The 25,795-nt window shown below is 47.8% G+C and overlaps 1 protein-coding gene across 3 annotated transcripts in view; it reads left to right on the top strand.

Moving 5' to 3' along the window:
- Positions 1 to 25,795, top strand: part of LOC139546396 (BCL-6 corepressor-like) — a 78,216-nt gene that overhangs the window by 23,765 nt on the left and 28,656 nt on the right. For 2 of the 3 annotated variants that reach the window (XM_071354738.1, XM_071354737.1), the window contains 5 exons: positions 5,519 to 8,770; positions 12,296 to 12,352; positions 13,152 to 13,317; positions 14,101 to 14,391; positions 21,292 to 21,627. In XM_071354738.1, coding sequence (XP_071210839.1) covers positions 5,519 to 8,770; positions 12,296 to 12,352; positions 13,152 to 13,317; positions 14,101 to 14,391; positions 21,292 to 21,627 — 4,102 coding nt within the window. The remainder of the gene's footprint in view (positions 1 to 5,518; positions 8,771 to 12,295; positions 12,353 to 13,151; positions 13,318 to 14,100; positions 14,392 to 21,291; positions 21,628 to 25,795) is intronic. The other variant, XM_071354739.1, reaches the window with a different exon arrangement.

Below are 25,795 nucleotides of genomic sequence, written 5' to 3'. Positions count from 1 at the left end.
ACAGCTGGTGCTTAAAGCTAGTGCGGGAGATATGAGTCTCCAGCTTCAGTGATTTTTGCAGTTCGCTCCTCTAGGTACATTGACTTCAATACAAGACCTAGGAGGCTCATGGTTTTCACCCCCTTCCATAGACTTACACAGTAATTATGACAACTTCCAGAGGATGTTCTCCAACCTATCAGAGCTCTTGCAGCATGAACTGGCATGTTGTCCACCCAATCAAAGGATCAGAGAATGAATCTAGTATTGAAAGCATGAGCTACAGCTAGTTAGGACTGCAGTGCATAACAAGTAGTGATAAGTTGACTCAAAGAGAGACAATAGTTGAACAGTTTTGAATACATTTATTTAAAAATTAAGGAGATGCGAGAGAGAGCTATATTTAGTTGTCTTTTTTAACTTTCACTTTTACACTACATTACCAAAAGACACCTGCTCGTCAAACATCTCATTCCAAAATCATGGGCATTATTATGGAGTTGGTCACACCTTTGCTGCAATAACAGCCTCCACTCTTCTGGGAAGGCTTTCCACTAGATGTTGGAACATTGCTGTGGGGACTTGCTTCCATTCAGCCACAAACATTAGTGAGGTCGGGCACTGATGTTGGGCGATTAGGCCTGGCTCACAGTCAGCGTTCCAATTCATCCCAAAGGTGTTTGATGGGTTGAGGTCAGGGCTTTGTGCAGACCATTCAAATTCTTCCACACCGATCTCGACAAACCATTTCTGTATGGACCTTGCTTTGTGCATGGGGGCATTGTCATGCTGAAACAGGAAAGCGGCTTCCCCAAACTGTTGCCACAAAGTTGGAAGCACAGAATCGTCTAGAATGTCATTGTATTCTGTAGTGTGAAGATTTTACTTTACTGGAACTTTGGGGTCTAGCCCGAACAATGGAAAAACACCCCAGACCATTATTCCTCCCCCAAACTTTACAGTTGGCACTAGAGGTTGACCGATTAATCGGCATGGCCGATTTTAATTAGGGCCGATTTCGAGTTTTCATAACAATCGGTAATCTGCATTTTTGGACGCCCAATTATTGCCGATTACATTGCAATCCATGAGCAAACTGCGTGGTAGGCTTGACCACCTGTTACGCGAGTGCAGCAAGGAGCCAAGGTAAGTTGCTAGCTAGCATTTAAACTTATCTTATAAAAAACAATCTTCACAATCACTAGTTAACTACACATGGTTGATATTACTAGGTTAACTAGCTTGTCCTGCGTTGCATATAATCACTGCGGTGCATGTTAATTTATCATTAAATCACAGCCTACTTCAACTTCGCCAAACTGGTGATGATTTAACAAAAGCGCATTGCCGAAAAAGCACCATCTTTGCACAAATGTACCTAACCATAAACAACAATGCCTTTCTGAAAGTCAATACACAGAAGAATATATTTTTAAACCTGCATATTTAGTTAAAAGAAATTCATGTTAACAGGCAATATTAACTATGGCAATTGTGTCACTTCTCTTGCGTTCAGTGCAAGCAGAGTCAGGGTATATGCAACAGTTTGGACCGCCTGGCTCGTTGTGAACTAATTTGTCAGAATTTTGACATAACAGGTTGTGCAATGTAACAGCAATATTTAGACTTAGGGTTGCCACACGTTCGATAAAATACGGAATGGTTCAGTATTTCACCGAAAGAATAAACGTTTTGTTTTTGAAATTATAGTTTCCGGATTTGACCATATTAATGACCAAAGGCTCGTATTTCTGTTATTATAATTAAGTCTATGATTTGATAGAGCAGTCTGACTGAGCGATGGTAGGCAGCAGCAGGCTCGTAAGCATTCATTCAAACTTTACTGCGTTTGCCAGCAGCTCTTAGCAATGCTTGATCACAGCTCTGTTTATGACTTCAAGCCTATCAACTCCCGAGATTAGGCTGGCAATACTAAAGTGCCTATTAGAACATCCAATAGTCAAAGGTATATGAAATACAAATGGTATAGAGAGAAATAGTGGACGCGTCAAAATTCCTATAATAACTACTACCTAAAACTTAACTGGGAATATTGAACCACCAGCTTTCATATGTTCTGATCAAGGAACTTAAACTTTAGCTTTTTTACACTTTTACTTTCTTCTCCAACGCTGTTTTTTGCATTATTTAAACCAAATTGAGCGTGTTTCATTTTTTATTTGAGACTAAATAGATTTTATTTATGTATTATATTAAGTTCAAATAAAAGTGTTTATTGTTCATTCAGTATTGTTGTAATTGTTATTATTACAAATATATACACTGCTCAAAAAAATAAAGGGAACACTTAAACAACACAATGTAACTCCAAGTCAATCACACTTCTGTGAAATCAAACTGTCCACTTAGGAAGCAACACTGATTGACAATAAATGTCACATGCTGTTGTGCAAATGGAATAGACAACAGGTGGAAATTATAGGCAATTAGCAAGACACCCCCAATAAAGGAGTGGTTCTGCAGGTGGTGACCACAGACCACTTCTCAGTTCCTATGCTTCCTGGCTGATGTTTTGGTCACTTTTGAATGCTGGCGGTGCTTTCACTCTAGTGTTAGCATGAGACGGAGTCTACAACCCACACAAGTGGCTCAGGTAGTGCAGCTCATCCAGGATGGCACATCAATGCGAGCTGTGGCAAGAAGGTTTGCTGTGTCTGTCAGCGTAGTGTCCAGAGCATGGAGGCGCTACCAGGAGACAGGCCAGTACATCAGGAGACGTGGAGGAGGCCGTAGGAGGGCAACAACCCAGCAGCAGGACCGCTACCTCCGCCTTTGTGCAAGGAGGAGCAGGAGGAGCACTGCCAGAGCCCTGCAAAATGACCTCCAGCAGGCCACAAATGTGCATGTGTCTGCTCAAACGGTCAAACTGACTCCATGAGGGTGGGATGAGGGCCCAACGTCCACAGGTGGGGTTTACAGCCCAACACCGTGCAGGACGTTTGGCATTTGCCAGAGAACACCAAGATTGGCAAATTCGCCACTGGCGCCCTGTGCTCTTCACAGATGAAAGCAGGTTCACACTGAGCACGTGACAGACGTGACAGAGTCTGGAGACACCGTGGAGAACGTTCTGCTGCCTGCAACATCCTCCAGCATGACCGGTTTGGCGGTGGGTCAGTCATGGTGTGGGGTGGCATTTCTTTGTGGGGCCGCACAGCCCTCCATGTGCTCGCCAGAGGTAGCCTGACTGCCATTAGGTACCGAGATGAAATCCTCAGACCCCTTGTGAGACCATATGCTGGTGCGGTTGGCCCTGGGTTCCTCCTAATGCAAGACAATGCTAGACCTCATGTGGCTGGAGTGTGTCAGCAGTTCCTGCAAGAGGAAGGCATTGATGCTATGGACTGGCCCGCCCGTTCCCCAGACCTGAATCCAATTGAGCACATCTGGGACATCATGTCTCGCTCCATCCACCAACGCCACGTTGCACCACAGACTGTCCAGGAGTTGGCGGATGCTTTAGTCCAGGTCTGGGAGGAGATCCCTCAGGAGACCATCCGCCACCTCATCAGGAGCATGCCCAGGCGTTGTAGGGAGGTCATACAGGCACGTGGAGGCCACACACACTACTGAGCCTCATTTTGACTTGTTTTAAGGACATTACATCAAAGTTGGATCAGCCTGTAGTGTGGTTTTCCACTTTAATGTTGAGTGTGACTCCAAATCCAGACCTCCATGGGTTGATCAATTTGATTTCCATTGATAATTTGTGTGATTTTGTTGTCAGCACATTCAACTATGTAAAGAGAAAAGTATTTAATAAGAATATTTCATTCATTCAGATCTAGGATGTGTTATTTTAGTGTTCCCTTTATTTTTTTGAGCAGTGTATATATTTGTTATCGGCCGATTAATCGATATCGGCTTTATTTGGTCCTCCAATAATCGGTACCGGCGTTAAAAAATCATAATCGGTCGACCTCTAGTTGGCACTATGCATTCGTGCAGGTAGTGTTATCCTGGCATCCGCCAAACCCAGATTCCTCTGTTGGACTGCCAGATGGTGAAGCGTGACTCATCACTCCAGAGAATTTGTTTCCACTGCTCCATAGTCCAATGGCGGCAAGCTTTACACCACTCCAGCTGACACTGCTCGGCCATGGAAACCAATTTCATGAAGCTCCTGACAAAGTCATTTTGCTGACGTTGCTTCCAGAACCAGTTTGGAACTCGGTAGGGAGTGTTGCAACCATGAACAGATTATTTTTATATGCTACGAGGTTTCTCCACTCGGTCCTGTTCTGTGAGCTTGTGTGGCCTACCACTTCGCGGCTGAGCCGTTGTTAATCATAGACGTTTCCACTTCACAATAACAGCACTAGCTCTAGCAGGGCAGATATTTGACAAACTGACTTGTTGGAAAGGAGGAATCCTATGACGGTGCCACGTTGAAAGTCACTGAGTTCTTCAGTAAGGCCATTCCACTGCAAATGTTTTCTATGGAGATTGCATGGATGTGTGCTCGATTTTATACATCTGTCATTAATGGGTGTGGCAGAAATATTCAAATCCAGTAATTTGAAGGGGTGTCCACATACTTTTGTATATATGGTGTAGCTAGCGAATGCAGCTAGCTAGTTTAACCTACTCCAACACTCGGCTCAAACAGAGAGGGTTGCTATGCTGGCTATGGCTATCCAACACTGGTTGGATTAATAAATGTTTTGCGAACCTGGCCCGCCTGTGTAACTGCTTGCTGACTGTACACTGTACTGCATGATTGTAGCGTGTTTACTAATGCAATAGTTCTAGTAGCTATGTTGACTATGACGTTACTAACGTTGTTAGCTAATATGTTGACAACGATGTAGGGTGTGTGTAGCGGTTATGATACTGTATGAAGGTTTGGTTTGGATTTTTTTTCTCTCGCCTGGTCAGACAGCTGATGTGTTGTACACTGAAGTCCACAAGCAAAGGGAAAAGATGAGAGGAGGAGAGCACGTAGATGCGAGAAGGAATTATACAACGATCGAAGGGATCATGCTGTTGATCAAAGGGATCATGTGGCTGCTATGAAGTGAACTATGTTTGCGTGTGATCAGGGGTGTATTCATTCCGCTAATTCTGTAAAAGAAAATCATAAAAGGAAGCCAACAGAACGAAACGGGGATAAATAAACCTGAATTTGTCCAATAGAAACTCTCGTTTGTAACTGTTGGGTTATTGATTACATCCTAGATCAACTAGATGCAGGCAAGAGTGTGTAAGGCGATTTTGAATGTGTCACTGTCCGTCACCTCGATTACTCAAATTTTTCGCTCGACCTGTGCACCTACGTTCTAAATTTTAATTCATATAAAACATCACCGACCGCCGCTGTATTACAGGAAGGTACTTCATTGTTACCCCGAAATGATCTCATATTGAGATAAAAACAGCTTCATTGGGCCTTTTAAGAGATGTAAACCATATCCTCATACCTAACTCAAGTGAAGACATAACCTGTGTGTATAATGTGTATAAGGCTGTTTTAAAACAATATTTATAACAGATTTTAACCTGTGTTATCCCCCTGTAGGTGGATGCCAGGTTAACCCCCCTGGCCGCCATGGGTCTGGACCGCAATGCTCTTATGCGGGATGGCCTCCGACTGCACGGCGGCGTGATCTACCCAGGGATCCAAGCGCTGTCGGCTGAGAAGCCCCGCGAAGTGACCAATACCCTCCCCCTGAGCTACGGCCGGGACGGCCTCCCGGACCTCCTCTATAAGCCTGATGTCTCCATGGACAGGAGCAAGCTTAGTAACGGCTACATGGGCCTGTACAAGAGCCCTCCACCAGGCCTCCAGAGGGGGCCAGAGGGCCTAGACAGGATAGGCGTGGGGCCTGGGGGGCAGAAGCCCACAGAGCTGGGCCTGGGGGGTGCTGGTGCAGGAGCAGGCGGGTACCTACGTCTGCCCTGGGGGCTGAGCCCGGGGCTGTACCCTGAAGCAGGCCTCTACCCCTTCATGGACACGTCCAAGTACGCCGCCCTCAGCATGTACAAGGCTCAGTTCCTCAGTCAGCCCAGCCCCTACCTGCCCCAGCACCTGGCCTACCAGTCCCTCTGTGCCTCCCAGGGGGGGAACATGAACCCTGCTGCTGCCTCGGCCACCGAGAGGCTCTACTTCATGCCCCCCTACCCCCCGTCCCCCATCTCCTCCCCCCTGGTGGGGTCTCCCATGAGGATCCCAGCGGTGTCTGTGGCCTCCACCTCCATGGTACATTGTCAGGAGAAGGGGCTGAGTGTCGGGTCTCGCATCCACCACGAGGGCTCTCCGTTTGGGCAGCAGCTTCACCAGCCTCCCCCTCCACCCCAGCACCTTCAGCCCCCCCACACAGACCGAGACAGACCCCCCAGCAGGAGCAGTAAGCCCACTAGACCCACCTCAAACAAAGGAGCCAGCAACAGCAGTGGTAGTATTAGTGGTGGTGGTGTTAGTAATAGCCTTCCCATTGATTCCTCCCCTCGTGCCTCTACTCGCCTCCCCCAGCCTGCTCCTCCCCTGCCTCCCACTCTCAGCGACAGCACCTTAGACCTACAGAGGCCAGTCCCTCGAATAGGGCCACCATCTTCCTCCTCTTCCCAGTCGATGCCTCACCCATTCTATGTGAGCAGCATTGCTCAAGAGCACCCCTCCCCCGCCCGGCCCAGCCCCCATAAACACAGACCCAGGGATGGGGCGTCAGAGCACAGGGCTGGGGGGTGTGAAAGGAAACCCAATCAGTCCCCTTCTAAACCGTCCTCTGAGCGGAAAACCCCACCAAACAAGACTACCAAAGACCCAGCAGACCCAAAGCCTCTGGATCTCTCTGGAAGGCTGCTGGAGTTTGACCTGCCTCCCAACAGCTTCCCCATCAAGATGGAAGCTCTGGGGTCTCTGGGGCCTCGGTACGGACATCCCCCCAGCCGGGAGCTCCTGAAGGAGACCCTCTCACCCTCCTCCCACCCCTCCCACTCAGTGGTCAACAGCACTTTCTCCAAGGCCCCAGACAGGCCAGAGATGATCAGCACTTTGCACTCCTCCTGGGTGGTGCCCACCTCTACACCCATCTCCACCATTGGGTCCACCCAAACACACCCCCACCCCCCAGCCCTATCCCCCAGGCCCAGCCCAGACCCCCAAGGGAAACGCTCCTCTCCTTCAGTCATCAAACACAAGGTTATAGAGAGAGTCCTGCCCCAGTCCCAGCAAAACAGCCCATCCTGCCTCAGGGTTGGAGAGCCACATACTACCCCAATACCTTCCAATCACAAGCCTGCCTCCACGATGCCCCCGTCCCCCAAACCCAATGGTGATTGGCCCAATCACAGCCCCAGCCAATCAGAAGGTTCCCCCATGGCCGGCCATCATAGGAGCTCCACAGAGAAGCCTCTTAAAGCCCCCAAGAGGGCTGAGACGTCCCAGGAGGTGTCTCCCTATACTAAACGTCCCTGTCTGGAGAATACCAACGGGCACCCGCCCAGCCACCTTTACCTAGCTCACAGCATGGCCTACGCCAACCGATACCTGCACTACTCTGTACCCGACAGCATGGCCCTCCATTCTCTCCCTCTGCCAGGGAAGGGCCCAGCCTACCCTCACCCCGTCCTGCTGGGCAGTAGCAGCCTGTATCCCTCCCACCTGGCAGCCAAACAGCCCTTACCCTATCACAGCCATGCTGGGGAGTACCTCACCTTCAACTCCCAGGAGATGACCCACCCTCTGATGCACGCACATCCAGACTCCAAAGCCCTGGAGCAGGCAGATCAGGGGCCCAAGTGCCGGGGCCATGGTCAGGACAAACCTAGGGGTCTCACAGAGGATTGTGGTGGGTCCCGCAGGGGCCGAAGTGGTGTGGAAACAGGAGAGGGGTTCCACGTGAAGCCCAAAAGAGAGGACGGGGAGCAGGGAGGGAGCCAGCCCAGACCCACTTCCTCCTCCAGCCTCAGTACCCCCTCCAAAGACCGTATCATCTGCATTGACCTTGTCCACTCCGACACAGATGGAGAATCCACTCCGACCACCAACAAGCCGCATGTCTCTGGCAACCAACACAAGTGTTGCCATGGCAATGAAAACATTAGGGAAGTGGAACGGGAGCCAAAACACCAACTGCATTACCACCACCCCCACCATATTCATCACCACCCCAGCCCAAGCTCCACCATGACAACTATCCACACAGACAGACAACCAGAGACCCTCTGTGTGAGACCCAAGCCCCTCCAGGAGACGTGCTGTCCAGGTGTGGCCTCTAGCCCACCTCAGGGCTCCCCAAAGCTGGTTAATTGGGCAGAGGAGAGTCCTGTGGACCAGAGCCCTTCCTCAGACCCAGGGGAACAGGACCAGAGCACCCTGCGCTGTGCCCGAACGTCTGGTGACCGCAAGTCTGTCGACCACATCTCTGGCAACCGCACGCCTGGTGAACGCACGTCTGGAGTCCGCACAACTGGGGATTGTGACCACAAGTCTGGCGACCACTTGTCTAGAGATGGCACGTTTTCTTGCGACTTCACGTCTGGAGAGGAGAGAGAAGAGATGGACAGACAAACCTCCTCCCACCCCATCCATCGCTACATGGACCTGGGGAAGGAGAGGGACAGTGAAAGAGAGAGCGTTGGAGACACAGAGGAGTCACATGGAGAAGGGGATGAGGACGAAGAGGGTGGGCGAAGAGGCTCACGGAGGACCAGCCTGACCAAGAGGATCGCTAGCTCCTCGGGCTATGTGGGTGACCGCATCAAATGTGTCACGACTGAGCTGTACGCAGACTCTAGCAAGCTGAGCCGGGAACAGCGCGCCCTGCAGGTGAGTTGAGAGAAATGCGGATGTAGTTGGGTTGGGGGATGTGATGGTAGCCTGACTCTTCATTTACACTTTATATGGTACGTTACCATGTGACCTGTGCAGGAATCAAAGCTACAACAATGGTCAATTCTGCCACTTATTTTAGCGGCCCATAGACTGTCATATTATTCAGACAATATATGACTTCATATAGGATATGTCTTAGAATCAGTCTATGGATCAGATACCTGCTCCCCATAGCTGAACTTGCAGGGTGAGGGTTAATTCAGGGTTATAGGCTTATACCAGCCCTTTGCGGTTGCCTCTGAGATTGAGAGGACATTTGAAGCATGACAGTTGACAGTCAGTGAGTTAGTACAAGGCCAGTTCAAAGGTTAACCTAGGCCTGTGAGTTGTCTAGGCAACATTGGTTAGGTTGTTTGCGTGCTCTGTGTATCTAGCTTGGGAGAAATAGAGTGAGGGGAGAGATGGTGAAATACAAAGGCAGGTTCCAAAAGCATGTGTTGCTGTCTGCTGAGCGGTAGGGCTTCACATTGTGACCGGGCAGCCTCATGGTTCCGGCTGTGCCTAACCCCAAGGTGAGCCAGAGGGGCTGGAGGGTGATGGATGGGGTTCCCCCTTCACCCACCCTGGCCTTATCCAAGGTCACCCACCCTGGCCTTATCCAAGGTCACACATCCCTTCCCCCAAGGCTATTAGTGCCTGGCTCCTCACACACACTGAACACATTAAGACACGCACACACCAGGGTTTCCGTTAGCCGGTAATAGCCAGTTTTGTCCCCCAAAAATAAAATTGAAAAGCCGATTAAATAGAATTGGTGCCCGCCAATTGTCTGGGAGAAGAGGAATAAATCCCATTGTAAAATAAGGCTTTTTAGCCTCGTCATTGATGCAAATGCCAGTCGATGGAAATACATTTGGCTGGTCATGCTTATCGGTCTATGTTAATTTGCATAATTTTGTGGAATTAATTTGGTGTGTGTACTGTATATTCGTTATGTATCTTATTTAGCATACAGATACAGAGCCTTAGAGTGGGACATCTGTCAGACAGAGCTGCTGCTGCTGCATGTTGTGGTGCTTTCAAGACAACTGTGAACTCTGAAAAATACCAGGTCAAATCATGACGTATCACATCCGGCCGTGATTGGGAGTCCCACAGGGCGGCGCACAATTGGCCCTGTGTCGTCCGCGTTTGGCCGGTGTAGGCCGTCATTGTGAATAAGAATTTATTCTTAACTGACTTGCCTAGTTAAATAAAGGTTACATAAAAATGACCTCAGTGATCTTCAGGTCGGAAAGTCGGAGCTCTAGAAAGAGGACCAAGTTCCTGAGTTGGATGACCGTTCAAAACTATTTCCCCCTTTGGAGCTTGTTTGTTTTCCCAGTTATCTTGAACGCACTGAAGTCGGAAGTTGGAGATTTCCGAGTTGTTTTGAACACAGCATCAAATGTCAAACGGAAGGCAGGCTTCATCAGCGCGTCACACACCACTTTACAAAGTGCTGGAGGAAGTATGCATTTTGAAAACAAATAGGCTACTTAATTGTTTGAAAACTGAAGGTTTTACTGCATATTATGAGGCTTGTCTTACCTTGCTTCAAAGTACTATTCTTATTAATCTCTGTCACATGAAACCTCTTGCATGTGCACTGCCCTTTTGAAAACAGTGTTTTCCCGCTAAAATTATTATGGAACAAACATTCGCGATTAGCCAACTGCCTTGAGTGCCCTGCTGTGGTTTTAATGTGAAGAAATCGCCTGATCGTTTAGCTTAAAATGTTCAACTTTCTGATCTTTGCTATGTAGCCTAGGCCTCCTGGTTGTATGAATTTGGTATCTATCATCCCACAACTGTCCCAGAGTCTGTTTGGAACAGGCCATTTCTTCCTCCACAAGCTGACCAATAGAATAGGTAGCCAAATTTTTTCTACTATAGTAGATTGACATAAATGAGTGATTTTGCTGTTTGTTACTTGTCTTGTTGGCTGTTATTCTAACATGTTCAAAGTGCACATTTGGTAAGAAGGGCCACACATAGTTGCATGTTCTGTTAATATGAATGACCATATTGTAGATGTGCTGTCATTCTGAGCACTGTGGGTGGACGCCCTAATCAGGTTACCCACCCAAAGCACATGGGTCCGGTACATTTCCCAAATGTCCAGTAAATTTAAATGTTGCCGGTCAAATGTCCGGCGCCACATTTTCCTAACGGAAACCCTGACGCACACTGTAAACAAAACACAGATTCAGTCCTGCACTACTGAACTGCGGTGCGTTATTACGTGATCAGACTGCATGCACTGAATCTACATTTCTACTTGTCATAGACCAACATTCCGGTTAGATTAGTTAAAAAAAAACACGTGTGTGCGATTTCTGGCATAGACACACACACTTCTTCTGATTATCAATGAATGGGACAGAGGCATGTGTGTGTTAACCGGTTGGTTCCACCTGTCCATATGTTTTCAGGGCACCTCTAAACCATGTTGGTTTGTCTAAAATGGTCATGCTTGCTGATGTAAAGCTATCAAATGCTAGATTTGTGGATGTTTATCATCATCTTAACAAGAGCCTCTGTCTAACTCCATTGTTATAAATCATATACCTACAATCCTCCTCCCACAAAAATAAAATATATTGGGTGGAGGGTGTTACCTTTCACTTTGAAAAAGACATGTTTTTCCAGTTCAGAAAACAAGGGTTTTGTAGTTATTTGTTTGACTGTGTGTGTGCTTGGTGGGTCTGTGGCTGCTAGATGTTTGTGTATAACAGGGATACTCCAATCCTCCAGGTCTGCACTACTGCTGGGTTTCCTTTCTCCTGATAGTTAATAGATTGGTTGGTTGATTGATTGACTGATGTTACTGATTGGTCAATCCTTGATTAAAGGGGAAGAAGAAAAAGCAGCAGTGCTGCAGACACTGAGGCCCAGAGTTGAGAAAGGGGGGGGGGGGGGTGTAAAGATATGTGGAGAAAGACATGTTAACATACAATACCTACATGCAATGATAGACAGATATACTGACTAAAATGATGGACAGATATACTGACTAAAATGATGGACAGATATACTGACTAAAATGATGGACAGATATACTGACCAAAATGATGGACAGATATACTGACCAAAATGATGGACAGATATACTGACTAAAATGATGGACAGATATACTGACTAAAATGATGGACAGATATACTGACTAAAATGATGGGACAGATATACTGACTAAAATGATGGGACAGATATACTGACTAAAATGATGGGACAGATATACTGACTAAAATGATGGGACAGATATACTGACTAAAATGATGGGACAGATATACTGACTAAAATGATGGGACAGATATACTGACTAAAATGATGGGACAGATATACTGACTAAAATGATGAACAGATATACTGAAATTATAAAAAATAATATGAAATGATGAAAATGATGGACAGAGTATGAAAAGGACAGAATATGCAATGGACAGATATTGAGCCCCCTCCCCCGTTCTAATTGCTTAGATGGAAGTCATATCACGAGAGGGGGATAATATAAGTCGCCCTGCAGCTATCTGGGAGGTCAGTTCTTTACATTTCTTTATCTCACTCTACCCCTCAGACAGGCTTTCTCTCCTTCTGCCCTCTCTTTCTGCTTCCATTTCTCTGCACTCCACACACTTTCTTTCTGTCTTTTTTTCACTTGCTCTGCATTGCTTCTTCCCTTTTCTACGTTTTTCTCTCCCTATATCTCTGTTTTTCTCTCTCCCCTCTTTCTCTCCTCCCCTCTTTCTCTCCTCCCTCTTTCTCTCCTCCCCTCTTTCTCTCCTCCCCTCTTTCTCTCTCCTCCCCTCTTTCTCTCTCCTCCCCTCTTTCTCTCTCCTCCCCTCTTTCTCTGTTCCCCCCCTTTCTCTCTTCCCCCCCTCTTTCTCTGTTCCCCCCCTCTTTCTCTCTTCCCCCCCTCTTTCCCTCTGCCCCCCCTCTTTCTCTGTTCCCCCCCTCTTTCTCTCTGCCCCCCCTCTTTCTCTCTCTGCCCACCCTCTTTCTCTGTGAGCCTCCGGGCTAGCTGTATGTGTTTTCTAGCTGTGTTCATGTTTCAGGAAGGGAGATGACAGGAACTAGGACTCACTGTGGCTGACTGCACTAGTCTAACCTAACTGTGTCTGGATGTGCCATGCTTGTTCGTTTATCTCTGTCTCTTTGTCCTGTCCTGTTTTGGCCTCCTTTTAATGACACTGTGATTTCCTGATGCGATGTCTGCTTCTGTAACCGTTCAGCCCAGATTGAGGTTTAGAGAGGTGTGTGTGTGTGCGGCGCGGGCTAGAAGGTTAGTGGGTTTCATGGCTGCTTTCTCTGTGTGTGTGTGTGTCTGTGTGTTTAGCGGGCGATGATGCGGTTCTCGGAGCTGGAGCTGAAAGAGAAGGAGTGCGGGGGTGTGTGTGTGTCTGTGTCGGCAGCGGTAGCAGAACGGGAGTTGGCAGACGGCCAGCGGAGAGAGAGAGAGTGGGAACACTGCCAACACACCGCCAGGCAGGGAGAGAGGGAGGGTGAGTAACCCAATGCACACACACACACACACACACACACACACACACACACACAGCTAGGCAGGGTTTGGTCATAATACATACACACACAGTGAGAGAGAGCGAGACGTGGGGAGAATTTTATTTTCAATGAGCGTTTTCTGCTTATCTGTGTAGAAAGAGGATAAAGAGGGAGGAGAGGAAGAGATCCAGGGAGTGGGGGAGGAGAGGAGGGAGAGAGAATTACAGAGAGATGGAGCAGGAGTAAAGTTAGTGAAAGTGGATGAGAGAGAGGAATAGTGTCAAAAGGATTGAGAGAGAGGGAAAGAGTGGGTGGGGGAAGGGGGCTACTTGTGCTGGCGGAGAGCCCAGCTGTGTAGTGGAGCGAGGCCTGAACTGACGTGGGAGATTAATTATGAGAGTGAGAGAGGAGGAGGCTGAGAAAGAGAGTCATGCTCTGTGCGGCAGGGTCATGCCAGGGTCATGCCAGGGGGAGGAGAGGGGGAGAGATGGGAGTGTTTTCGTCCTAAAACAACCTTTTTCCTCGCTTTCTCTTGTGCACGCTCTCTCTCGCTCTCTCTACCTCTGTTTCTCATAGTAGGAGGGTCAGTATGAACTCTTTACACCATCCACTGACATCTGATTCAAAACTCTTTACCCCATCAAAGTTTTACAGCATGTCTTTGGATGTCTAACAGCCCTTCTCTCGCTTTCTCTCTCTCCCATCACCCCCCTCTCTCTGTTGCTTCTTTCTCCTTCGCTTCCTCCCCTTTCCTCCTCTCTCTGTCTTCCTCCCTGGTCTAGGTGGAAGAAAAGTATATGGGAACAACAGAGTCCCAGTCCTCCAGAGGTGTGGTGGCCAAAGGGAGAGCCTGTCCCCAGGGCAGGAAGCCTGGGAGGGGGCTAGAGATGGTGACAGAGTGGGAGAGGGTGGGCGACGTTCACCTCCCATCCTGGCACTGGCAGACGGGCATCCCAAGGAGAAGGGAGGGCAGAATACGGTACCCACTAGCAAATGCACACACAGCCTACAGGAGAAAGATGAGGAGGAGGCAGGAGAGAAGAGGGTAGAGAAGAAGGCAAGGATTACTTCAGGTGAGTGTGGGAGATGTCGTTTTCTTTTATCTACCTGTTACAAGAATCATCTTAGACTTCTGTCCATCTCACCCTTTCTCTCACAGCTGTCTCGCTCCCATCCCTCTTTCTCTCTCTGTCCATCCTATCACCCCTCTCTCTCTCTCTCTGTCTCTCTCTCTGTCTCTGTCTCTCTCTCTGTCTCTCTCTCTCTCACTCAAAAAATTTAATTCAAGGGGCTTTATTGGCATGGGAAACATGTGTTAACATTGCCAAAGCAAGTGAGGTAGATAATATTCAAAAGTAAAATGAACAGTAAACATTACACATACAGAAGTTTCAAAACAATAAAGACATGACAAATGTCATTATGTATATATACAGTGTTGTAACAATGTACAAATGGTTACAGTACACAAGGGAAAATAAATATGGGTTGTATTTACAATGGTGTTTGTTCTTCACTGGTTGCCCTTTTCTTGCTGCTGTGATGACACCTTGTGGTATTTCACCCAGTAGATATGGAAGTTTATCAAAATTGGGTTTGTTTTCAAATTCTTTGTGGATCTGTGTAACCTGAGGGAAATATGTGTCTCTAATATGGTCATACATTTGGCAGGAGGTTAGAAAATACAGATCAGTTTCCACCTCATTTTGTGGGAAGTGTGCACATAGCCTGTCTTCTCTTGAGAGCCATGTCTGCCTACGGCGGCCTTTCTCAATAGCAAGGCTATGCTCACTGAGTCTGTACATAGTCAAAGCTCTCCTTAAGTTTGGGTCAGTCAGTGGTCAGGTATTCTGCCACTGTGTACTCTCTGTTTAGGGCCAAATAGCATTCTAGTTTGCTCTGTTTTTTTGTTAATTCTTTCCAATGTGTCAAGTAATTATCTTTTTGTTTTCTCATGATTTGCTTGGGTCTAATTGTGTTGCTGTCCTGGGGCTCTGTGGGGTGTGTTTGTATTTGTGAACAGAGCCCCAGGACCAGCTTGCTTAGGGGACTCTTCTCCAGGTTCATCTCTCTGTAGGTGATGGCTTTGTTATGGAAGGTTTGGGAATCGCGTCCTTTTTAGGTGGTTGTAGAATTTAACGGCTCTTTTCTGGATTTGGATAATTAGTGGGTATCGGCCTAATTCTGCTCTTCATGCATTATTTGGTGTTCTACGTTGTACACGGAGGATATTTTTGCAGAATTCTGCATGCAGAATCTCAATTTGGTGTTTGTCCCCTTTTTTGTGAAATCTTGGTTGATGAGTTGACCCCAGACCTGACAACCATAAAGGGCAATGGGTTCTATGACTGATTCAAGTATTTTTAGCCAGATCCTAATTGGTATGTTGAATTTATGTTCATTTTGATGGCATAGAATGCCCTTCTTGCCGGGTCTCAGATCATTCACAGCTTTGGAAGTTACCTGTGGTGCTGATGTTTAGGCAGAGTTATGTATCGTTTTTTGTGTGCTCTAGGGCAACGGTGTCTAGATGGAATTTGTATTTGTGGTCCTGGAGACTGGACCTTTTTTGGGGAGATTGAGATTTACTGTCAGGGCCCAGGTCTGTCAGAATCTGTGCAGAATATCTAGGTGCTGCTGTAGGCCCTCCTTGGTTGGTGACAGAAGCACCAGATCATCAGCGAACAGTAGACATTTGACTTCAGATTCTAGTAGGGTGAGGCCGGTGCTGCAGACTGTTCTAGTGCTCTCGCCAATTCGTTGATATATATGTTGAAGAGGGTGGTGCTTAAGCTGCATCCCTGTCTCACCCCACGGCCCTGTGGGAAGAAATGTGTTTTTCTCTCTCTCCATCCTATCGTCTATCTCTCTCTCCCTCTCTCTCTCTCTCCTCTCTCTCTCTCTCTCTCTCTCTCTCTCTCTCTCTCTCTCTCTCTCTCTCGCTCTCTCTCGCTCTCTCTCGCTCTCTCTCGCTCTCTCTCGCTCTCTCTCGCTCTCTCTCGCTCTCTCTCGCTCTCTCTCGCTCTCTCTCGCTCTCTCTCGCGCTCTCTCGCGCTCTCTCGCTCTCTCTCGCGCTCTCTCGCGCTCTCTCGCGCTCTCTCGCGCTCTCTCGCGCTCTCTCGCGCTCGCTCGCGCTCGCTCGCTCGCTCGCTCTCTCTCTCTCATATCTATCGCCCCCCCCTCTGTCCATCCTATCGCCCCCCCCCTCTGTCCATCCTATCGCCCTCGCTCTATCTCTCGCTCTCAAGCTGCTTTATTGGCATGAAAAACATTGTCAATATTGCCAAAGCAACAATGTATACATTGTAATAAGATTATAAACGATAACAAATAATAATATAAAATGGTAGTAAATAATAATACAAAATTAAATACAAAAATAATAACAAAATGGTAACAGTCAATAGTAGAAATGTAATAAATATGGAAAATGAAACTAACTACTAACTAAATAAGTAATCTTCAGTACTACAACTACTATCATCATCATCATTACTACTACCACCACCATCACTAAACTGCTACCATTACCACCCATACCACTACTATTTGGAATGATAAACAACAATAATAGTAATAATAAGTAAGTTACCGCTTTACTATGCAGATGTTATTATTCAGTGTCCCTCAGGCCATGGCAGGCAAATACATATTTGGCTGCAAGAGGAGCCATTGCTCCTTCGCCCATGAGTATTTTTAGTTTTTCCTCTGGGATTAATAAGTTAAAGTTTGTAATACATGTAGTCATTTATGTGAATAATGAATCTCTTTGTGAGGAATATTTATCACAGTTTCTACCTCCCCTGTCTTGCAGTGACCACATACACGCTCCTCTTTGAGTAGCCATGTCTTTTTATGTCTGCCGGTTTCTATTGCCAATCGGTGGTCACTCGGCCTGTACTTGGTAAGGATCTGTCTCTGCTTCATATCTCTGACAGAGTAGAGATAATCAGCCAATTCATATTCTCTGTTTAGGGTCAGATAGCAATTTAGTCGGCTTTGGGATTTTGTTTCGTTTTTCCAATGTTGTAAATATGAGTCCTTTGATTGGTTCATGATTTTGTTTATTGGAATTCTTTCTTTTGAAGCAGTGCTGGTGTCCACTTGGTTGGTTAGGTCCAACACCAGCTGACTGAGAGGGCTCGTTTCTGGGCTCACCTCTTGGGTTTGAAGTGCTTTAAATTGCAGACTTGAATTTGGTCTTGAATTTAGATGTAGCCAAAATTTTAATGATCTTTTCTGTATTTTCATTATTACTGGAAAGCGGCCCAATTCTGCCTACATGCATTAGTTGGTGTATTTCTCTGGACTAGATTTTTCCGACAGAATTCTGCATGTAGAGCTTCAATTGGATGTTTGTCCCACATTTTAAAGTCCAGTTTGAGTGGCCCCCAAACCTCACTTCCGTAAAGAGCTACAGTGAGGGAAAAAAGTATTTGATCCCCTGCTGATTTTGTACGTTTGCCCACTGACAAAGAAATTATCAGTCTATAATTTTAATGGTAGGTTTATTTGAACAGTGAGAGACAGAATATCAACAAAAAAATCCAGAAAAACGCATGTCAAAAATGTTATGAATTGATTTGCATTTTAATGAGGGAAATAAGTATTTGACCCCTTCTCAATCAAAAAGATTTCTGGCTCCCAGGTGTCTTTCATACAGGTAACGAACGGAGATTAGGAGCACACTCTTAAAGGGAGTGCTCCTAATCTCAGTTTATTACCTGTATAAAAGATACCTGTCCACAGAAGCAATCAATCAATCAGATTCCAAACTCTCCACCATGGCCAAGACCAAAGAGCTCTCCAAGGATGTCAGGGACAAGATTGTAGACCTACACAAGGCTGGAATGGGCTACAAGACCATCGCCAAGCAGCTTGGTGAGAAGGTGACAACAGTTTCTGTGATTATTCGCAAATGGAAGAAACACAAAAGACCTGTCAATCTCCCTCAGCCTGGGGCTCCATGCAAGATCTCACCTCGTGAAGTTGCAATGATCATGAGAACGGCGAGGAATCAGCCCAGAACTACACAGGAGGATCTTGTCAATGATCTCAAGGCAGCTGGGACCATAGTCATCAAGAAAACAATTGGTAACACACTATGCCGTGAAGGACTGAAATCCTGCAGCGCCCGCAAGGTCCCCCTGCTCAAGAAAGCACATATACATGCCCGTCTGAAGTTTGCCAATGAACATCTGAATGATTCAGAGGACAACCTGGTTGAACGTGTTGTGGTCAGATGAGACCAAAATGGAGTTCTTTGGCATCAACCCAACTTGCCGTGTTTGGAGGAGGAGGAATGCTGCCTATGACCCCAAGAAACCATCCCCACCGTCAAACATGGAGGTGGAAACATTATGCTTTGGGGGTGTTTTTCTGCTAAAGGGACAGGACAACTTCACCGCATCAAAGGGACGATGGACGGGGCCATGTACCGTCAAATCTTGGGTGAAAACCTCCTTCCCTCAGCCAGGGTATTGAAAATGGGTCGTGGATGGGTATTCCAGCATGACAATGACCCAAAACACACGGCCAAGGCAACAAAGGAGTGGCTCAAGAAGAAGCACATTAAGGTCCTGGAGTGGCCTAGCCAGTATCCAGACCTTAATCCCATAGAAAATCTGTGGAGGGAGCTGAAGGTTCGAGTTGCCAAACGTCAGCCTCAAAACCTTAATGACTTGAAGAAGATCTGCAAAGAGGAGTGGGACAAAATCCCTCCTGAGATGTGTGCAAACCTGGTGGCCAACTACAAGAAACGTCTGACCTCTGTGATTGCCAACAAGGGTTTTGCCACCAAGTACTAAGTCATGTTTTGCAGAGGGGTCAAATACTTATTTCCCTCATTAAAATGCAAATCAATTCATAACATTTTTGACATGCGTTTTTCTGGATTTTTTTGTTGATATTCTGTCTCTCACTGTTCAAATAAACCTACCATTAAAATTATAGACTGATCATTTCTTTGTCAGTGGGCAAACGTACAAAATCAGCAGGGGATCAAATACTTTTTTCCCTCACTGTATTGTTAGGATTACACTGTCAAATATTGGGATGTTGATTTGGAATAATTTCATTTTTATTGCATACAATGCTCTGCGGGCTTTTTCTTTGAGTGCATTCACTGCCATATTAAAGTTTCCCGATGCAGATATGGTCAGACAAAGGTAGATGTACAGCCAGGGCCCAATTATGGCAATATTGCTCTAGAATATTAATGTTCTGTTGAAGATCTTCTTTGGTTGGTGATAGAAGTACCAAGTCATCAGCAATATAGCAGGTATTTCACCTCTGTGTCAAATAGTGTGAGTCCTGGGGCTGGAGAATGGTCCAACATGTCTGCTAATTCATTAATATAAATGTTGAAAAGATTTGGACTCAAACTGCAGCCTTGTCTCACACCTCAACGTTGTGAAAATAATTCTGTTCTTTGGTTTTTCATTTTATTGCACACTTGTTTTCTGTGTACATACATTTTATTAAGTCATACACCTTACCACCAAGCCCACTTTGGAGAATTTTGTAGAATAGCCCTTCGTGCCAAATAGAATCAAATGCTTTTTTAAAGTCAATAAAGCAAGCAAAGATTTTGCCCTCTTTTTTTTTGGTGGACATGTTTGTTAATTAGTGTGTGTAAGGTGTATATATGGTCAGTAGTGCGATGGTTAGGGAGAAAGCCAATTTGACATTTACTTATTACATTTTTTTCTTGAAGAAAGGTTTGAATTCTTGAATTCAAAATGCTACAGATAACATTTCCCAAGTTACTGTTTACGCAAATTCCCCTGTAATTATTGGGGTCTGATTTGTCTCCACTTTTGTGGATAGGGGAGATAAGCCCCTGGTTCCAGACATCAGGGAAGCAGCCAGAAGTTAAAACCATGTTGAACAATTTAAGCGCAGCATTTCGCAACTCAGGTGTGATGTTTCTCAGCATTTCATTTCCGATGTTGTCTAGACCACAAGCCTTCTTTGATTTAATAGATTTGAGCTTTTCATTTAGTTCCTGTTGGGTTATTGGGTAATCTAATGGATTTTGGTTGTTTTTAATGACTGATTCAAGGATGTTCAATTTTTCTTTAATTTCTAATTGGTTCTGTCTTTTTGAGGGATGTTTTTGTATAGATGATCAAAATAAGTTTTCCAAATTCCTACATCTTGTATGGCTAATTCTTGTGGCTTTGTCATGCTTAAATCGTTCCACATGTCCCAGAACTGGTTTTGGTCAATTGCGTTTTCAATTTCATCAAGTGTTTGTTTATACTGTTTCAAAATATTCACAACGTCTCTCGCTCTCTGTGTCCATCCTATCGCCTCTATTGCTCTCGCTCTCTGTGTCCATCCTATCGCCTCTCTCGCTCTCGCTCTCTGTGTCCATCCTATTGCCCATCTCTCTTCGCCTCATTACCATAGATGTCTCATCTCTCTTGTTCTGTTTGGCTCTCTTCTCTGTTCCCTCTCTTTCATCACTGTCATTCCAACCCTCTCACTGTGTGTGGGAGAGAGAGAGGTGTTTCATCCTGTGTCTGAGTGGAGAGGGAGCGAGCAGGACAGCCATTTTCTCTTAACTCTCAGCAGTGCTGTTCCTCTGCTGTGTGTATCCTCCCTCTTCAGAGCTGCTCTTTTCTTCTCCTTTCTTCCCTCGTCTGTTTGTTTCTCTTCTTTTTCCCCTTTTTCTTTTGGCATGTGGCATTGCACTCGCTCTCCCAATGCTGGCAGGCGAGAGGGATTGTCCTCCCTGGTGCATTTTGGGAAAACACAATTTTTCCTCTCCCTCTTTTCTCTTTTCCAACTTCTCGCTCTTTCTCACTTTATACACACACACACACACACACACACACACACACACTATGCTTAAAGTGAGGCTTTAAGCTCATCAGCTTGACAAAGAGTGGGCACTGTGTGTCTTTGTATGTGTGTGTCTGTATGTCCTTTTTTAGTTCTCCACTAACCTCCACTTTCTGGGTCTTCAGATGTCTGTGTGCTGCCTACGGCTCCTCCTAGTAATGATGATGATGAAGAGGTCAGGAAGCTTAAGGTGTGTATTGAGCTGAAGGGGCTCTGCCTCCGCAAGCCCACCGCCTCCTCCCCCGAGAGACTAGAGGTCAAAGAGGAGAGGGCATGGTCATCACATCACAGCCCTTCCTCCCTGCCCCGGACACTCCCCCTAACCCGTACCCCAGCCCAAGCCCCGCCCCCGCGGGACAGGAAGTTCAAGGTTGACCCGGAAGTGAAACCTCTGCCACAGAAACCAGAGATCACGAAGAGCTGGGCCAGAGAGATGCTGGCTAACGGAGACGCTAAACGCGGTAGGCACACTGATGGTTGCAGTCTCTGTCTGATTGTGATTTTTCTGTTGCCTAGTCGCCAATGATGGAGGGCTTTTACTGCTGTGTGTACAGTATAGAGCAGTCTTGTGCTTTGTGGTAAGATGTCCCGTTTCTTTTTCTGTACCCTTCACATCTCAACATCTCCTCTGGTGGTGGTGAAACCACAGAAGTGAATCTATGCTCTTTATGGTTTCGCCTTCAATATCGATGTGCTTTGTGATGTCACTTCCACTCTGTTAGCAGTGTGGTCATCCTACCAGGGTTCAGGGACATGAAGGGATGTAGGACACTTCCTTCTGGGTCCAGGGGGCCTGTGGACGTCTCTTTAGGTTGTTAGAGACGCTGTCCCTGTGGTTCTCTCTCAGGGGTTAGATTCATATGCTTCTGGGGTCTGGATGCACAATATCTCTCTCCGGGTTGAAGAGCTCTGGAGAACATATAGTATTATGAGTAGTGTGTCTAGCTTGAGGAGAGAGAGTGTTTGTGGGAGAGCATGTGCGCATGCCTATTCAAAATATGGGGGCAGGTGTAATGTGACTAACATGTGATGAATGACTGTTTCCCCTCGAGGCCAGTCAAATAGAGAGAGCAAGAGAAACAGAACAAAGGACTGTTAAAGTAGGGCTTTCCCTGTGCTCACACCACGGCTGAGAAAGTGAGAGATGAACAGACTAAGAAAGAGAGAGGGATTAGAGAAGGAGAGTAAGGAAGGGTATTACCTGGGGTGTATTTATTACGCTGTGGAAAACATTTAGTCTGTTGCAAAATGTGTGTGTGTCTGTGTGTGTGTGCCTCCCAGACAGATGTTCATCCTCATTAATAAATCAGCACACATAGAGAGCTAGTAGATCTTTTACCTCCTCACCCCTAACCTTCAGGGTCTCTGTCTCCTCACCCCTAACCTTCAGGGTCTCTGTCTCCTCACCCCTAACCTTCAGGGTCTCTGTCTCCTCACCGCTAACCTTCAGGGTCTCTGTCTCCTCACCGCTAACCTTCAGGGTCTCCTCACCGCTAACCTTCAGGGTCTCCTCACCCCTAACCTTCAGGGTCTCCTCACCCCTAACCTTCAGGGTCTCTGTCTCCTCACCGCTAACCTTCAGGGTCTCTGTCTCCTCACCCCTAACCTTCAGGGTTTCTGTCTCCTCACCCCTAACCTTCAGGGTCTCTGTCTCCTCACCCCTAACCTTCAGGGTCTCTGTCTCCTCACCGCTAACCTTCAGGGTCTCTGTCTCCTCACCCCTAACCTTCAGGGTCTCTGTCTCCTCACCCCTAACCTTCAGGGTCTCCTCACCCCTAACCTTCAGGGTCTCCTCACCCCTAACCTTCAGGGTCTCCTCACCCCTAACCTTCAGGGTCTCCTCACCCCTAACCTTCAGGGTCTCCTCACCCCTAACCTTCAGGGTCTCTGTCTCCTCACCCCTAACCTTCAGGGTCTCTGTCTCCTCACCCCTAACCTTCAGGGTCTCTGTCTCCTCACCCCTAACCTTCAGGGTCTCTGTCTCCTCACCCCTAACCTTCAGGGTCTCCTCACCCCTAACCTTCAGGGTCTCCTCACCCCTAACCTTCAGGGTCTCCTCACCCCTAACCTTCAGGGTCTCCTCACCCCTAACCTTCAGGGTCTCCTCACCGCTAACCTTCAGGGTCTCCTCACCGCTAACCTTCAGGGTCTCCTCACCCCTAACCTTCAGGGTCTCCTCACCCCTAACCTTCAGGGTCTCTGTCTCCTCACCGCTAACCTTCAGGGTCTCTGTCTCCTCACCCCTAACCTTCAGGGTCTCTGTCTCCTCACCCCTAACCTTCAGGGTCTCTGTCTCCTCACCGCTAACCTTCAGGGTCTCTGTCTCCTCACCGCTAACCTTCAGGGTCTCCTCACCCCTAACCTTCAGGGTCTCCTCACCCCTAACCTTCAGGGTCTCTGTCTCCTCACCCCTAACCTTCAGGGTCTCTGTCTCCTCACCCCTAACCTTCAGGGTCTCTGTCTCCTCACCGCTAACCTTCAGGGTCTCTGTCTCCTCAACGCTAACCTTCAGGGTCTCTGTCTCCTCACCGCTAACCTTCAGGGTCTCTGTCTCCTCACCGCTAACCTTCAGGGTCTCCTCACCCCTAACCTTCAGGGTCTCTGTCTCCTCACCCCTAACCTTCAGGGTCTCCTCACCCCTAACCTTCAGGGTCTCCTCACCCCTAACCTTCAGGGTCTCCTCACCGCTAACCTTCAGGGTCTCTGTCTCCTCACCGCTAACCTTCAGGGTCTCCTCACCCCTAACCTTCAGGGTCTCTGTCTCCTCACCCCTAACCTTCAGGGTCTCTGTCTCCTCACCGCTAACCTTCAGGGTCTCCTCACCCCTAACCTTCAGGGTCTCTGTCTCCTCACCCCTAACCTTCAGGGTCTCCTCACCCCTAACCTTCAGGGTCTCTGTCTCCTCACCGCTAACCTTCAGGGTCTCTGTCTCCTCACCGCTAACCTTCAGGGTCTCTGTCTCCTCACCCCTAACCTTCAGGGTCTCTGTCTCCTCACCCCTAACCTTCAGGGTCTCTGTCTCCTCACCCCTAACCTTCAGGGTCTCTGTCTCCTCACCCCTAATCTTCAGGGTCTCTGTCTCCTCACCGCTAACCTTCAGGGTCTCTGTCTCCTCACCGCTAACCTTCAGGGTCTCCTCACCGCTAACCTTCAGGGTCTCTGTCTCCTCACCGCTAACCTTCAGGGTCTCCTCACCCCTAACCTACAGGGTCTCCTCACCCCTAACCTTCAGGGTCTCTGTCTCCTCACCGCTAACCTTCAGGGTCTCTGTCTCCTCACCCCTAACCTTCAGGGTCTCTGTCTCCTCACCCCTAACCTTCAGGGTCTCTGTCTCCTCACCCCTAACCTTCAGGGTCTCTGTCTCCTCACCCCTAACCTTCAGGGTCTCTGTCTCCTCACCCCTAACCTTCAGGGTCTCTGTCTCCTCACCCCTAACCTTCAGGGTCTCTGTCTCCTCACCCCTAACCTTCAGGGTCTCTGTCTCCTCACCCCTAACCTTCAGGGTCTCTGTCTCCTCACCCCTAACCTTCAGGGTCTCTGTCTCCTCACCGCTAACCTTCAGGGTCTCTGTCTCCTCACCCCTAACCTTCAGGGTCTCCTCACCCCTAACCTTCAGGGTCTCTGTCTCCTCACCCCTAACCTTCAGGGTCTCTGTCTCCTCACCCCTAACCTTCAGGGTCTCTGTCTCCTCACCCCTAACCTTCAGGGTCTCTGTCTCCTCACCGCTAACCTTCAGGGTCTCTGTCTCCTCACCCCTAACCTTCAGGGTCTCTGTCTCCTCACCCCTAACCTTCAGGGTCTCTGTCTCCTCACCGCTAACCTTCAGGGTCTCTGTCTCCTCACCCCTAACCTTCAGGGTCTCTGTCTCCTCACCCCTAACCTTCAGGGTCTCTGTCTCCTCACCCCTAACCTTCAGGGTCTCTGTCTCCTCACCCCTAACCTTCAGGGTCTCTGTCTCCTCACCCCTAACCTTCAGGGTCTCTGTCTCCTCACCCCTAACCTTCAGGGTCTCTGTCTCCTCACCCCTAACCTTCAGGGTCTCTGTCTCCTCACCCCTAACCTTCAGGGTCTCTGTCTCCTCACCCCTAACCTTCAGGGTCTCCTCACCCCTAACCTTCAGGGTCTCCTCACCCCTAACCTTCAGGGTCTCTGTCTCCACACCGCTAACCTTCAGGGTCTCTGTCTCCTCACCGCTAACCTTCAGGGTCTCTGTCTCCTCACCGCTAACCTTCAGGGTCTCTGTCTCCTCACCCCTAACCTTCAGGGTCTCCTCACCCCTAACCTTCAGGGTCTCCTCACCCCTAACCTTCAGGGTCTCCTCACCCCTAACCTTCAGGGTCTCCTCACCCCTAACCTTCAGGGTCTCGGTCTCCTCACCCCTAACCTTCAGGGTCTCGGTCTCCTCACCCCTAACCTTCAGGGTCTCTGTCTCCTCACCCCTAACCTTCAGGGTCTCTGTCTCCTCACCCCTAACCTTCAGGGTCTCTGTCTCCTCACCGCTAACCTTCAGGGTCTCTGTCTCCTCACCCCTAACCTTCAGGGTCTCTGTCTCCTCACCCCTAACCTTCAGGGTCTCTGTGTCCTCACCCCTAACCTTCAGGGTCTCCTCACCCCTAACCTTCAGGGTCT

The sequence above is a fragment of the Salvelinus alpinus genome, chromosome 20 (genome assembly GCF_045679555.1).
Source record: "Salvelinus alpinus chromosome 20, SLU_Salpinus.1, whole genome shotgun sequence".
Lineage (NCBI taxonomy): Eukaryota > Metazoa > Chordata > Actinopteri > Salmoniformes > Salmonidae > Salvelinus > Salvelinus alpinus.
The sequence above is the reverse complement of the archived record's forward strand: the minus strand, read 5'-3'. Positions and strand labels throughout refer to the sequence as shown.